The sequence below is a fragment of the Lactuca sativa genome, chromosome 9 (genome assembly GCF_002870075.4).
Source record: "Lactuca sativa cultivar Salinas chromosome 9, Lsat_Salinas_v11, whole genome shotgun sequence".
In the NCBI taxonomy this organism is placed as follows: Eukaryota; Viridiplantae; Streptophyta; class Magnoliopsida; order Asterales; family Asteraceae; genus Lactuca; species Lactuca sativa.
In genome coordinates this window covers 39,645,263-39,659,429 of record NC_056631.2, presented here as the reverse complement: position 1 = coordinate 39,659,429, position 14,167 = coordinate 39,645,263, and the positions used below count along the sequence as shown (strand labels likewise).

General features: G+C 35.8%; 2 protein-coding genes across 2 annotated transcripts; both read left to right on the top strand.

Moving 5' to 3' along the window:
• Positions 1 to 2,471: 2,471 nt before the first annotated feature.
• Positions 2,472 to 4,086, top strand: LOC128128915 (ubiquitin receptor RAD23c-like). The gene is made up of 8 exons (XM_052767663.1): positions 2,472 to 2,650; positions 2,913 to 2,967; positions 3,051 to 3,206; positions 3,287 to 3,412; positions 3,497 to 3,571; positions 3,674 to 3,717; positions 3,804 to 3,848; positions 3,939 to 4,086. The coding sequence occupies exons 1-8, from the start codon at positions 2,472 to 2,474 to the stop codon at positions 4,084 to 4,086; spliced, it is 828 nt and encodes a 275-aa protein (XP_052623623.1).
• Positions 4,087 to 13,201: 9,115 nt separating this feature from the next.
• LOC128128914 (extensin-3-like) lies at positions 13,202 to 13,906 on the top strand. Its single transcript, XM_052767662.1, has one exon. The coding sequence runs from the start codon at positions 13,202 to 13,204 to the stop codon at positions 13,904 to 13,906; it is 705 nt and encodes a 234-aa protein (XP_052623622.1).
• The last annotated feature ends 261 nt before the right edge of the window (positions 13,907 to 14,167 follow it).

Here is a 14,167-nt window from a genome sequence, read left to right as displayed (position 1 = left end):
ACTACATCAATCGTTATCAACATGAACAAAATTTGAGTCAAAATTTACTGAATTGACACATAAAACTTCGATTTTGACTTTTTGTTTGACTTTCGATTTCAAGCAGTCACCGTCGATTCCAACTCCTTTTTCAAGACTTTCGATTCATACACAAAAATACAATAACTAGATTTCTATCGCGATATACTCCGGTGGGATCTAATGAAATTGATGGTTCGGTTGACTTTTCTCTTATCGGACAATGATTTTACGACTTTTCCATTATTATATATTGTAAATCTCAAATCTCAATTGGAATCCATGAAATTCTAAAAATTTTCCTTCTTTTATGGTTGACCCAGGCTTTAGGAATCAAGGGTAAGATGTTTGCTAAGAAACGATATGCAGAAAAGGCTCAAATGAAGAAGACGTTAGTATCTCTGCTCTACTTTTATCATTCATTATCATCTTATGGCATCAATTTCTTTTTATTTGCTCCTTCTAAGCTGTAAGTGTGTTAATATAATAGATTGGCCTTGCATGAAGAATCATCAAGTAAACACAAGGTGGATGATGATGTTCAGGAATGTGTTGCTCCTGCCTATCTTGTTCATCGTGAAACCACAACACGTGCAAAGGTTTGTTTCCTTTCCTTAAATTAATAAACAAAAACACTTCTTCTCTTCTCTTATATAATATAATTAATAAACATTCAGATTCTTAGCAACACAGTAAAAAAAAAAAAAAAGGAGAAAGCAGGAAAGTGGGACGTGCCTTTACCCAAGGTAAGACCCGTGGCTGAAGATGAGATGTTCAAAGTGATCAGAACTGGGAAAAGAAAAAGTGAGTATTTTGACTATATTACCCTTCTTCTTCTTCTTCTTCTTCATCTATTTTGTTTGTAAGCAAATAAGTTACATTGATTGATTGCAGCGAAACAATGGAAGAGGATGATCATAAAAGTGACATTTGTAGGACAAGGTTTCACAAGAAAACCTCCAAAATATGAGAGATTTATTCGTCCAACTGGTTTAAGGAGAAATATTTAAGGAGCTAGAAAGATAAAATATTTAAAATATCACTTGTTGATGGATAAAAAAAATCCTTATATTGGCAGGTTTATGCTCTCATAAGGGAAAGAGATACCCTACGTAGAGAGCAAAATAAAAAGAGTGATGATGCTGCTCTTCTCAAGGAAAAGGATGAAATCATCACTCAAGTTATGGAAGAAGGTAATGACTAGAAATTTTAGTACCTAATCAATATGATAAAACATTTATCTTTGTTCATTTAGGCGAAGAACTCTCAACGAAACAAGCAGCTCAAGAATCCCAAAACTGTTATTTCACAAAAGTTTCTACATATTGTTATTTTAAAGGTTTTATTATTATTTTTTTTATGATCACTACTAGATCAGAGAGTTTGAAGAAGAGAAAAAGGGATTGACAAAAGGCTAATTTAATTTATTATTTAAAAAACAAACATCAATTTATTTGCTTTGCTCTTATTATCCCTAATTTAGCAACATATAAAATTTGATTCATTGTCCCTTCTTCCTTTGATCATTCTAGATTAATCTGCAAATACAGTTGGACACTAGACAGATCTTGAAACAGCTTGCAAAGGAAAATCTAAAACAACTTGGAAGAATGGTGGCAAAATTATCTCATGCGAATCCCATGACTGTTCTTAGAACAATTGTGCACCAGGTACCCATTGCTTTCATGAGGTTTGATTGTCAGGCATTAAGTATCTAAAACAACTTGGAAGAATGGTGGAAAAATTAGTAATGATTCCTGGCAATTTGTGATATGTATATCAGGATGCTTTCCTAGTTGATCAGTAGATTGAAGTGTGTGAATGCATTATGTATTTTGCTGACTGGTATTTGGTATCAAAATCTTCATGTTAAAGCATCATGTTCTTGTGGAGATAATTGTTTGATTTTACAGTAGCATAGTACATATGATATTTGTGCATGCCACCAGATTCCATGTGGTGGTGGTGGTGATTTTGTTCTGTTGATGCCTCTGATGGATGTTTAAGATTCTCTTATTGCGTGTGATATTTGAAAAGGAATTGAATTGTGGTCTGGTGGTTTTCTCTACAGCTTGAGTATGATATTTTGGAATATGTTGTGATTAGTGTTCTAAAAGGCGCGCCATGGCGTGAGGCGTGGCTCCGCCGTTACGAAAAGCCTCATAACGTTGCTGTTAGGCGTGGCGCGTGGCAAGGCGTGACATGGCGCGCCATGGCGCGTTATGGCGTGTTATGGCGCGTGTTTTTTCGTTTGAGACACGGTTTTTTGCTCTTTATTATGTCTTTTCTAATCGGAGATATAGGTATTGTGGTTTTCGTTAAATTTTTGTTACTGGTTATTGATCTAACACTTATAAAAAGTAGTTATATTTAATATAAATTTATATTTATGTGGTAATATAATTTTAAATTAATACAAAATCGCCGCCTTACATCACGCCTTGAGAAACGCCATGGCTCGCCATGGCTCTTTAAGCTTGAGCCTTGACCTTGCCGCCACGCCACGCCTCACGCTATTTAGAACCTTGGTTGTGATTGAGCGGCTTGTACAAGGGGGTTGTGAGAAGCTAAAAGATGACGGCCTAAACTTATCAGACTGGCTTCAGTATTTGGCATCATTTTGCGGTCATTTGTAAGTAATATTTTCTCCTTTCTACTTCATCTTGCTGCCTCTTTTTTTTAATCTATGCTCCTAGACATTTATGTGCTGTTGCTAATCATGCATGACCTTGTGCTTTCTGGACATATATCAGAAAAGGTCTAGCCCAGGTCCGCATGAGTTAATTTGTTTTAGGTCTATTAATGGCAACCTTACTTCATAGGAAGGAAGTAGAGAAGCCAAAAGCAGTATGTAAATGTATATAAATGAATGTATGTGAAATTTACAATTCCAGGCCTGTGTCTTCTCCTCCAACTTCCGATCCAACACCTGTTGTGAATGCCACATCAGCATTTCTCTCATAACCTAATTATAAAATACAATTAGTCCTTATTATTTATTAATGAGTCATAATGTTTATTTTTTTATTTAGGACCGGGGATGTATACGATCAAGTAATTTGGAAGCTACAATTCAACATCTTCTTGATATGGGAGGAGGAAACTGGGATAGGGATATAGTTGTTCGTGCTCTTCGTGTTGCTTTTAATAATCCAGAAAAAGACAAAAAGTTGTTAAATATCTCTATTGTGTAAGCCTAAACTCCTTCAATTTCTTTCTATTTTAATAATTAAATATAAAACATTTTAAATTTATAATTTTACTGGAGCCAACAGAACTCCCGCCAGCTGCCGGAGTTTCACCACTGCCAGGTCTGCAGGCTGCCCAGCCCCCGCCAGCTACAGTTGTTCCTCCAAGTGGACCAAATTCAAACCCTTTGGATCTCTTCCCTCAGGTATTCAATATTTTGTTTTGACTTCCAGTTTTTCAATTTTCGTTTTAGACCCTGTAGATTGTAAACTTGTCGTGTTTGGTCTAGGGCCTTCCTGACATGGGCACAAATGCTCCTGTTGGTGCTGCTGGAAGCTTGGATTTTCTACGTAACAGTCCACAGGTATTTACTTATTTATTTATAAACTAGTCAACCATATCTACATACATATTAATTATTAATTATCTCAATAAAATAAAAATATAATTTATATTAGTGTTCTAGTTTCAAGCACTTCGAGCCATGGTGCAGGCTAATCCCCAAATCTTGTAGGTATTTCATAAATACAAATCAAAATACTTCTCAAAGACATAAATGGTGGTTTCTCTTTTATCTTATTTCTTATGATTTACAGGAAAGTTTTGATTAAGAACAATTTCAAGATCATCATTCAGTTGAGGTAATAATATCATTAGTTCTTATAATTTTAGGTATTTAGTTTCATGTTTTTTTTTCTCTTTTATCTCATTTATTATGATTTATAGGAAAGTTGGGATGCTGGATTTAACGATGATTGGAACATTAGGATGCTTGATGAGTTGAAGGCAGAAGATAGTGAGGGTATTATTGGTTCACAATCACATGTTGAAAAAAGTTTAGATAAGTTGAATGCTAGAAACCAAATTCTTCGTGACTAATTTGGGATTGATATTGAAGCTAAGAGACATGATGAAGGGTTTTAGAGCTTCTTCAGACAGCTTGATGACGAGTTACTGAAACAAGAAGGTGCCCCTTTATAGCAATGTAGTATTAGGTTATATTGTTAGGGAAAACCTCTTAATAACAATGTAAATTTAATTTATATATTGAAAGAAATAGAATTGTATGACATTAAATTTTATGCAATGGATTGTATTTTTTATATATGATATTTTATTTTTATTATGAGACATTAAATGCAAATTTAATTTAAAAATTAATAAATATATAAATATATTTTTTTAAACATTTAAATTTACGATACGCAAAAATGCGTGTCATCTTCATTTATGAGATGGCCTTTCTTGAAAGGGCTTTTGATGATAGGCATTGTGTGTCATTAACACGCGCGTCGTAAGGTTACGACACGCGAATGCGTGTCGTCTTCCTTTATGACATGGCCTTCCTTGATACGCATTGCATGTTGTAAACGTGCGTCGTAATTGCGCGTCGTAAATGAGTGTTGTAAATGCGCGTCATCTATAGACGACGCGCGTCGTCTCTCTTTATGACAGGGTCTTCCTTGACGCGTATTTGCGCGTCGTCTGAGCCTTTTACGACACGCAATGAGCGTCGTAAAAGGCTGTTTTTCTAGTAGTGATGGAACATAATAATTATATTATTGTGGGTTGAAAACTCTATGTACTCACCAGGTTTCCCAACCTGACCCACTCAGTCTATTTGTATCACAGGTATCGATACGAAGCTACTTTACATTGAGAGATTAAAGGAGATGTAGATCACTAGTGTAAATAAATGTAAGATGTGTTTATGCTTATGTTTTAGTATTGACGATGACATCCCAAAGTTTTAATATGAACAAAATACATTTATTTGGAAATGTCTTGATAATATATTTATCATGTTTTTCTGGGAACAAATTCCGTAATATATTTATTTAAAAATATACTATGATTTTCAAATAAAGCATAAACAAGTCGGTCTTTTCTGGCCGTGAAATTTGGGGATGTCTACCGGTTCTAGGATAACAAACACAAAAGAGTTATCAGAAGTCGGGATGTGGTGTTTAATGAGAATGCTCTATACAATGATGAACCTGTCAAGAGTTCCAACGGTAACAAACAACTACAAAAGGAAAAATTGGTTGAGTTATAATAAACTTCAGGTGACAACATCATAAAACCTATTAGTACTCCAAAGATAGGTTAAAGTTTAGGAAGCATTGGGAGCTGTAATGAAACTGGAGATAGTGGGAGCATGAGTGATAGTAATTCAGAGGATGAAGATGTGAAGACTATAGCTCCTACCATCTGATGATCTACTAGAGCATGAAGGCCTCCAGTCAGGTATTATCCTTCAGTAAATTTCTTGTTGCTGGTAGAGAATTGTGAACATGAGTCTTATCTAGAAGTTTTAAGGATAAAAGAACCCATACGGTGGAAGAAGGCCATGGAAAAAGAATTGAGCTCACTTGACAATAATCATACATGGTCCTTGGTTAAGCTCCCAACAACGAAGAAAGCACTGCAAAACAAGTGGGTGTCAAGGTTACAAAAAAGTGTTTCTCTTTCAACCACAAAATAAGAATACATGGCTCCTGTAGAGGCGGCCAAAGAGCTCATATGGTTGAAGATTTTATTGTCAGAACATAGAATACATTAGGAGGACTGTCTATTGCATTGTGACAACCAAAGTGCAGTTCACCTAGCAAAGAATCTAGTGTTTCATAGTAGAAAAAACACATTAAAATGAGGTACAATTTCATTCGAGAGTTAATCAACGAAGGAAATATAAAGTTGAAGAAAATACTTGGAACGAAGAATCCAGCTTATATGTTCACCAAGGTGGTTACCACTAAGAAGTTAAAGTTTTTTCATGGCTTCAACTACCCTTCTAGAAGTTTGAAGAGAAAGGACCGGCAAGAGAGAGAGAGAGAGAAAGAGAGAGAGAGAGAGAGAGAGAGAGAGAGAGAAAGAGAAAGAGAGAAAAGAGGGAGAGAGAGTGAGAGAGAAAGTACTTTGAGGAATGGAAAATTTTGAAAGCCAATTGAAGTTATTCAAGCCTTCATGATAGTTTATTTTATTTCCTTCTTTTTTATAGTTTATTTTAGAATTTTTTAACCCTTTTTATTAGTATTTCATCGTATATTCTTTATTTTCTTTATCATGCATCATGTCGGGTACTTTCTATTTTGCCTGAGGTGTTTTGTAGGGTTTTGGAGTCTTGATGCGGTTGCAGTTTGGCTTGGAGATGGGCTTGGTGGGCTTTTAAGGCATTATTGGGCTTTTCTGATCCATCAAAGAATAATTAGTCTTAAAATGTTGAAGACTTAGATGAAGTGGACTTATGAAGATGGGTCATTAACTCTTGTTAGTGGGTATGGACTATCCATTTGAAGCATGGAGATGATTGGCCAAATTTGAATCATGTGCGATGTGAAGGGGACCTAGGGAATCTTAAGTAGTCGGGTGGCATAGTGGAGAAAAAAAGGCAATAGTGTTTCATCACCATTTAGGAGGGTAGGGTCTCAGTCGTGCAAACTTGCGAGGGTAGTCGCACAAACTTGCGAGGGTACCCGCGTAAATGCACACTTTGGGGCATTTTGGTCATTTCGCTCATCATTTACCTTGGGGGGTTAGGTTTGGCAGCCACACTTCAATTTTACCATTGGAGCACCTTGGAGACAATTTTGGAGAACTTGATCTACATTCTTCTCATTCTTCTAGTAATTGCTAGTTTCATGATGCAAAAACACTTTTGTGATTGTTATCTTGTTCCCATGAGTGGCTAATCTCTTCATTTTGGTTGACTTGGGCTAAAACCCTTGGATATTTGTGGGTTTTGAAGGATTCATGCTTAATTGTCATTTATCTCATGTTTATGAGTCTAGCTCATAACTCTTATGTTTGTTTAATACTTTGATCATGAGCTTGGTATTTGAATAAACAATTGTTGGTTTATTTCTTTAATTTAGCATTGAATCGTTGAATTTTCTTAGAACAAGGGCTTTATGATGGTAGATTTTATCTCTAGCTTATGGATCATGACTCCTTTATGGATGTGTAAGCATTGACATCCTTTGGGAATTCCTTCATTCTTAAGGCTAATCAACTTTCTTGGGTTCAATTGCTTCAATTGAATCCTTGATTTTGATTAAGAAGGTGTGTTGTGAACTTCCCCAACCTCGATACTACCTTTGAGGAATCTTGACATATCATGCTTTATGATTCCTTTTACCAAATTGGGATGAATGATAAGCTTCAAATTGAATCCTAATGATAAACACAAAAATGTTCATTTTGTTGAATTGCCTTGGTTAACAAATTCTCTCCAATATTTGAGCATCTCATCATCTTGCTTAATTGCAAACTTTTTAGTTATTCAAGTCTTTTAGTTTTCCAACAATCACCCCTTCCCTTTTATTTGGATTGCATTAGTGATTGAATACAACCATTTCCCTGAGGATCGATACCCCTTTTTACCATTATATTATGTTCTATTTGCAAACAAAGGGTGTGATTTGCTTAGTGTACTTAACATCCCACCACTTAAAGTGGGAGATTGTTGGGGTATGAAGTCTTGTCCAACATTTAGAGCATTTGGATTTCGATGAAGAATGTGACAAAGGAACAAATCATCTAGGAATAAAAAGTTTTATGTGACAAAGGAACAGATCATGTGACAAATGAATGGATCATCTGATAAGGGAATGGTTCATGTGATAAAGGAACATGTCATCTTAAAAGGGGGTATGGATCACCTGGGAAAAGAATGGATAATCTTGGAGCATGGATGCACCATCCATGATGAAGATGCACCATTTTAAGAGTAGATGTGCCATTTAGAATGATGGATACACCATTTAAGAAGAGGCTATACGACCTATAGACATGGTGTTCCACTTCGGAATCAAGATGTGCCATCTAGAAGGAGGATGTTCCATTTTAAAGGATGATGTGCCAACATAAAGGAACATGCTCCAATCTAGTGGACATGGTGTACTCCAGAGTATTAATGTTCGACTAATGTGTCATTGGCTGGTTTGATGTGCCACACATGTTCCTTGAGCCACATGTGTTCCTGGTGTGCCACAACATCCATTGATGCGCCGTAATGGTACCTCAACGAAGTGTCATACGCTGGATGTGCCACCAAGTGATAGGAGGTGCCACTAAGTGAAATGAGGTGCCACTTAATGACATCTGATGGTGCCAGTACAATTTGGGTTTTACATGCTTGCCTTTCAATAGGTTCATATTTCCTTCATTGTTAATTTCTAGTTTAGTTTTCAGTGAGAGCTAAAATTGAGATACAACATTGAGTGTTTGTAATAGTTCCTGAAATGCTTAATTTTTTTTGTTTGATATTTTTTGAATTGTTTAACTTGTTTGTTGTTACCCAACATTACTAATATGCCCTCTAAATTATAACCATGGTGGCTCTATCAAAATCTCTGATCGAACACTTCTTCATGAAAACCTCTAAACCTATCAAAAACACGTTGATCTTTCCAACGATTCCTCTCATTGACCTCTCAAAACCTGAATCAAAGCATCTTAATGAACTCTTATCCCCTAACAACTGGATCATTCCAGATTATACCTCCTAATTCCCCAACTTGTAAATCCCCTAATTGACAACGTTAATTTTATCTCACATAACAAGCGAACGTACAAACTTTTTGGTATAAGTAATCTAAAAATGTGAGGGGGTCATGTGATTGATTCTAAAGTGTCATAGGCGAGACTGATCCATATTCAATAAGTGTTTTGAGGCAAACATTACATCACCAGTAATAATTTGATCGTCTGTAAATATAAAGGTTAGTTGATTTTCTTACACCTGTGATGACAGCATAACCATCTTTGAATATTTGGACTTCTCCAACTCTACCGACATGCTTCACGTTGTCTACGGTTTGCAATACACCATATAACATGCGAAATTTAATAGTACCTTGTCTTACGATCAGAAACAAAGTATCGTTGCCCATCAGAACTTGGTTTAAAAACCAATCTGTGATGAAAACAAAAGCATATTTTCCAATCGACAAATTGCTAAAGTATCAAAGATAATAGAGAAACAAAAAGTGTATAGTGTTTGTTTTATCGAGTTTTTTTTATAGCATAGGAGTCAGATTACAAAAGCATACATAATTTTATGAATTACAGTTCTCTTGTGCATTTGATAAAATTTTTTGATGTGAGTTTTGAACCAATTATTTGATTATTTGACTTATTGCAATAATCAATTTAAATAGATACGATTATAAGTATTTGATTTTTAGAGGTAAAATAATGTTGGTCCCACAATATGTATTAGGTTCGATGGTACGATGACATTTAATGATAAATTGTGGTTTTGGACATGGTTTCGGTTAAGTTTGTTAAGCGTCTACTTAAGCAGGTGTCTATCACTATCACTATCTGTAAATATACTCTCCCTTATTACTCCGTTATTAGACAAATCGGTATGGGCCGTTAAGGGGTGTTATGGCCGACGTGGCACACCCTCAACGTCGTAGTAACGGCGCAAACAACACCACAAGTTATGTGGTGTTGGATTGTAACGATAATGAGATTTAAAGCTTTTGATTTATTTGAATTTTCCGAATTCGATCGTTTCAACAGACAATTTTCATAATAATAATAATAATAATAATAATAATAATAATAATAATTTTTATTTACCTATAATTTATCTATATATACATACAATCAATTACTAAAGCATTCACCTCATTATTTCTTTCCATACATTTTATAAAACTTCAATACTTCACAATTTAAAAAAAATGGACCCGTTCGACTCATCTAACTATGATGTTGCTAATGATGATTGATGTACGAGTATAGCACAAACGTGCTACTATATAACCAGGTCCAGCTCCTCTCCTCTATTAAGCCAAACGTGCAATGTTAAACAGAAATTGCAAAGGACACCGACGTCTAGTTCATAATTATTTTGCCGACAATTGTGTCTACCAGGAAAGCGATTTCAAAAGAAGGTTTCGTTTGCAAAAAAAATGTGTTTGTACCGATAGTCAACGTCTTAGAAAGCAGATATCGTTTCTTTCAATTTTGTAATGTATAAATGCAACTTTTTAGATAAAACAAATACATTTTTTACCTATTAAATATATATTTAGGTATGACTTTTTCTAGTTGAGATATGATGTTAGAGGTAAAAAAAAAAGGATTTACAGTGTTGTAGATATGTGTTGTTGCAATTAAGCTTATGGGGATTCACTAGATTCTATTGACGATTATATGTGAATATGTGAGGGAACTGCAAGAGAAAGTTTGTATAGATTAACGAGAGGTGTTGTCGAAACATTCGTTGAATGATATGCAACAACTATATGCAACACATGAAGAAAGACATGGTTTTTTAGGTATCTTTGGAAGCATTGATTGCACACATCGGAACTGGGGAAATTGTCCCATAGCGTGGAAAGGCCGGTATGCAAGTGGTCATCATGGAATGCCTTTGTTGGTAGTAGAGGCTGTTGCTTCTCAATATTTATGGATTTGACATGCTGGGTTGCGGGTTCCAACAACGAGTTCAAGATTCTTGATCAATCACCAATATTTTTGTCAAATTTTTTATCAGGAAAGGCATCGGATGTTCATTTCAAAGTGAATGTAAATGAATAAGTTTAGGTATTACCTTACGGATGAAATATATCCAACATATTCCACATTCGTGAAGGCGTTCCGACACCCGATAGAAGTAGAACCAAGAGAAAAGAAATTCAAGAGAAGACAAGAAGGAGCACGTAAGGATGTGAAACATGCTTTGGGTGTTCTAAAGTCGAAATGGCACATAATTGAACATGCATCATTACTTATCATTTCGAAACTTTACGAGATATTATGTATGCATGTATCATAATGCATCACATGGTGATTAAAGATAAATGACGAAATATTGCAGAGTATTCGGCTACGGAACCAGACGTGCAATTTTAACCGATGGTAGCGGGATATTTATATAGAGTCGGTCATATTCAAGACGAAATATAGCGGAGTATTCGTCTACGGAACCAGACACATGCAATTTTAACCTGTGATAGCAGAGTATTTATATAGAGTCGTTGATATTCAACACACACGAAAACACATGCAACTTCGAGAAGACTTGACAGATTATATGTACGATGGTAACCAAGACACATGTTATTTTAACGGGTGATAGTGAAATATTTACATCAAGTCTTTGATATTCAAGACGCATGAAAACACATGCAACTTCGAGAAGACTTGACAGATTATATGTGCGATGGTAACCAAGATTAAAGATAAAGGACGAAATATGATGGAGTATTCGGCTACGGAACTAGACGCGTGCAATTTTAACTAGTGATAGCGGGATATTTAGATAGAGTCGATAATATTCAAGACGCACGGAAACACATGCAACTTTGAGAAGACTTGGCAAATTATATATACGATGGTAACCAAGATGAATAATTTGGGGAAAAATGTTTTTTTTTTTTTGTTTTTAGATGTTAGTTGTTTTTTGTTTTAAAATTAGGACTATTGCATTTTTTTCTCGTGTAATGTTGGTTTTAGTTTTTGAATGTTATGTTCTTTTGGGATTTATTTAAATAGTGGATGTTATAACATGTTATCAATTTCTTCAATTGGTGTTATAACACCATGTGTGACATGGCATGTGCGGTGACACCTCTTTTGTGTGATAACACTCCTTAACATGTTACCCATACCCAACAACCTTAGAGATTATTCTTTGGAGATTAAAGATTCACGCTACGAGATAATGCATGTGAAGCAGTCCAAGCCAGCACCGACACGTTTAGGAACATTTTCAGTTTACAAAGAATTCTTTATTATTATTATTTTTTTGAGAAATTAAATACCTTCCTACTTTTTATTTCTAAAAATCTTCGTGCCCATTTAAATGATCACATGTGTTACATTACTATACTAAAATATCATTAAATTTTATTAAATGAACATTAAATGTTATACATGTCACCATTTAATTGAGAATGAGGATTTGTAGAAATAAAAGATAGGAAGAAATTTAATTTCTCTTATTTTTTTTATGATTATTGTCAAGTGGATTATTCCTTTCTAAGAAGTGTATATAGAAATGATATATCACATGTGCGCATGTATCGATTTTAGAGAGAGAATTTGTTACTGAACTATTTTTTTTTACTGTAATGCTTAGATACGGAAAGTATTTTCTTCTCTGTGAGGAATATACTAAGGAATATATCAGTTAAGGTTCTTCAAATCGTTTGTTGATTCACGAACATTGTGTGAGGGTATCTCATCAATTTTCGCATTTTATTTTTGAAACTTGTTTATAACCCGTGGGAACTACGGTTACAAAATTATTAAACTTTCGTATTAAAAATTCATAATTACTTATTTTAAATAAATCATTTTAAATAAACTATTAAGAGATATTCCAAAATTTTAAAGTTATTATAACTTCAAATTTAACATATAATAAATACATAAATTTGAATTTTGAAGTGACCTGCCTAAATATATCTCAATACATGACATGAAGAATTTTATTAGAGTGACACTTGGGAAAATAAGATTAAAGTTGTTTTTTTTATTATAATAGGGAGATTACGGGAAAATTTCATTCATATCTTTACAAACGTTAAATATTACTTTTATATCCTTATAAATTTTAAAATTGTGTGTATGTGTGGGTGGGTGTATATACACACACATACATATAGGGGAGCGTTCAATCGAAATTTTGTTTTATTGCGAGAACATCTGAGAACAAATTTGGACCACACACTTTTTCTAAATTAAAATCATCAAATAATATTAATATAAATAAAAAATAAGTAAAACATTTTAAAAAACACTCACTAACCAACACCACTTATCACCCAAACAACTCCACCACCCACCACCATCACCACCCGTCACTGCTACCCACCTCTACCACCCACCACCATCACCACCACCCGCTACCGCCAACCACGACCACCATCCACCACCACCACCGAGCACCTCCACCCGTCACCACCACCATCACTACCAACTATCACCACCACCCATCAACATCACCACCACCTACGAAAACCACCACTCGATGCCACCAACCACGACCACCATCCACCACCACTACTACCCACCCACCACCACCACCCACCTCCACCAGCCATCACTACCACTCATCCACCACTACCACTACCACCCACCACCTACCATTATGACCACCACCCGCCACTACCACCAACCACCACCCATCACCACCACCCGCCACCACCTCCCACCAGCACCCCCACCCACCTATCACCACCACCCGCCTCCACCACCCTTACCCACCACCCACCAAGACCATCACCACGCACCGCCACCACCACCACACACCACCCATTACCACCACCCCTCACTACCACCCCACCCAATATATGCCAAAACCACCATACACCACCATCACCATCCGTTGGTACCACCCATACCACCAACCCCCACTAGCACCACCCACCTACCACCGATCACCACCACCCATCACCACGGCCCGCCACCGCCACCACAACCCCTATCACTACCTACCACATCACATGCCACCACGACCTACCAACGCCACTACCACCTATCACCTACCACCACCACACGCCACCAACCATCACCACCACCCATCAACACCAACCCATCAACATCACCACCACCGACCCACCCACTACCTAATATAAACACCATCCCCCACCACCACCCACTAACCCACCTATCACCCCAACCACCTTTCACCACAAGCACCACCCACTACCTACAACCACCAACACTAATATGATTAAATGCATATAATAGCATAAATAATGTTTGCTTATATGTATTTAATCACATAAAGCACATGTGATTATATACATATAACCATATAAACTATATGTGATTATCTGTATTTAATCATATATGATTTAAATTTTCAGTATTAATTTTCACTTTTTCGATTCAACAATTAGTCTCGTGTATTTAATCACATGTGAATATATGTATTTAATTTTGTCCAAATAAATCATATGTGAGTAGATACATATAATCATAGGTGATTGCA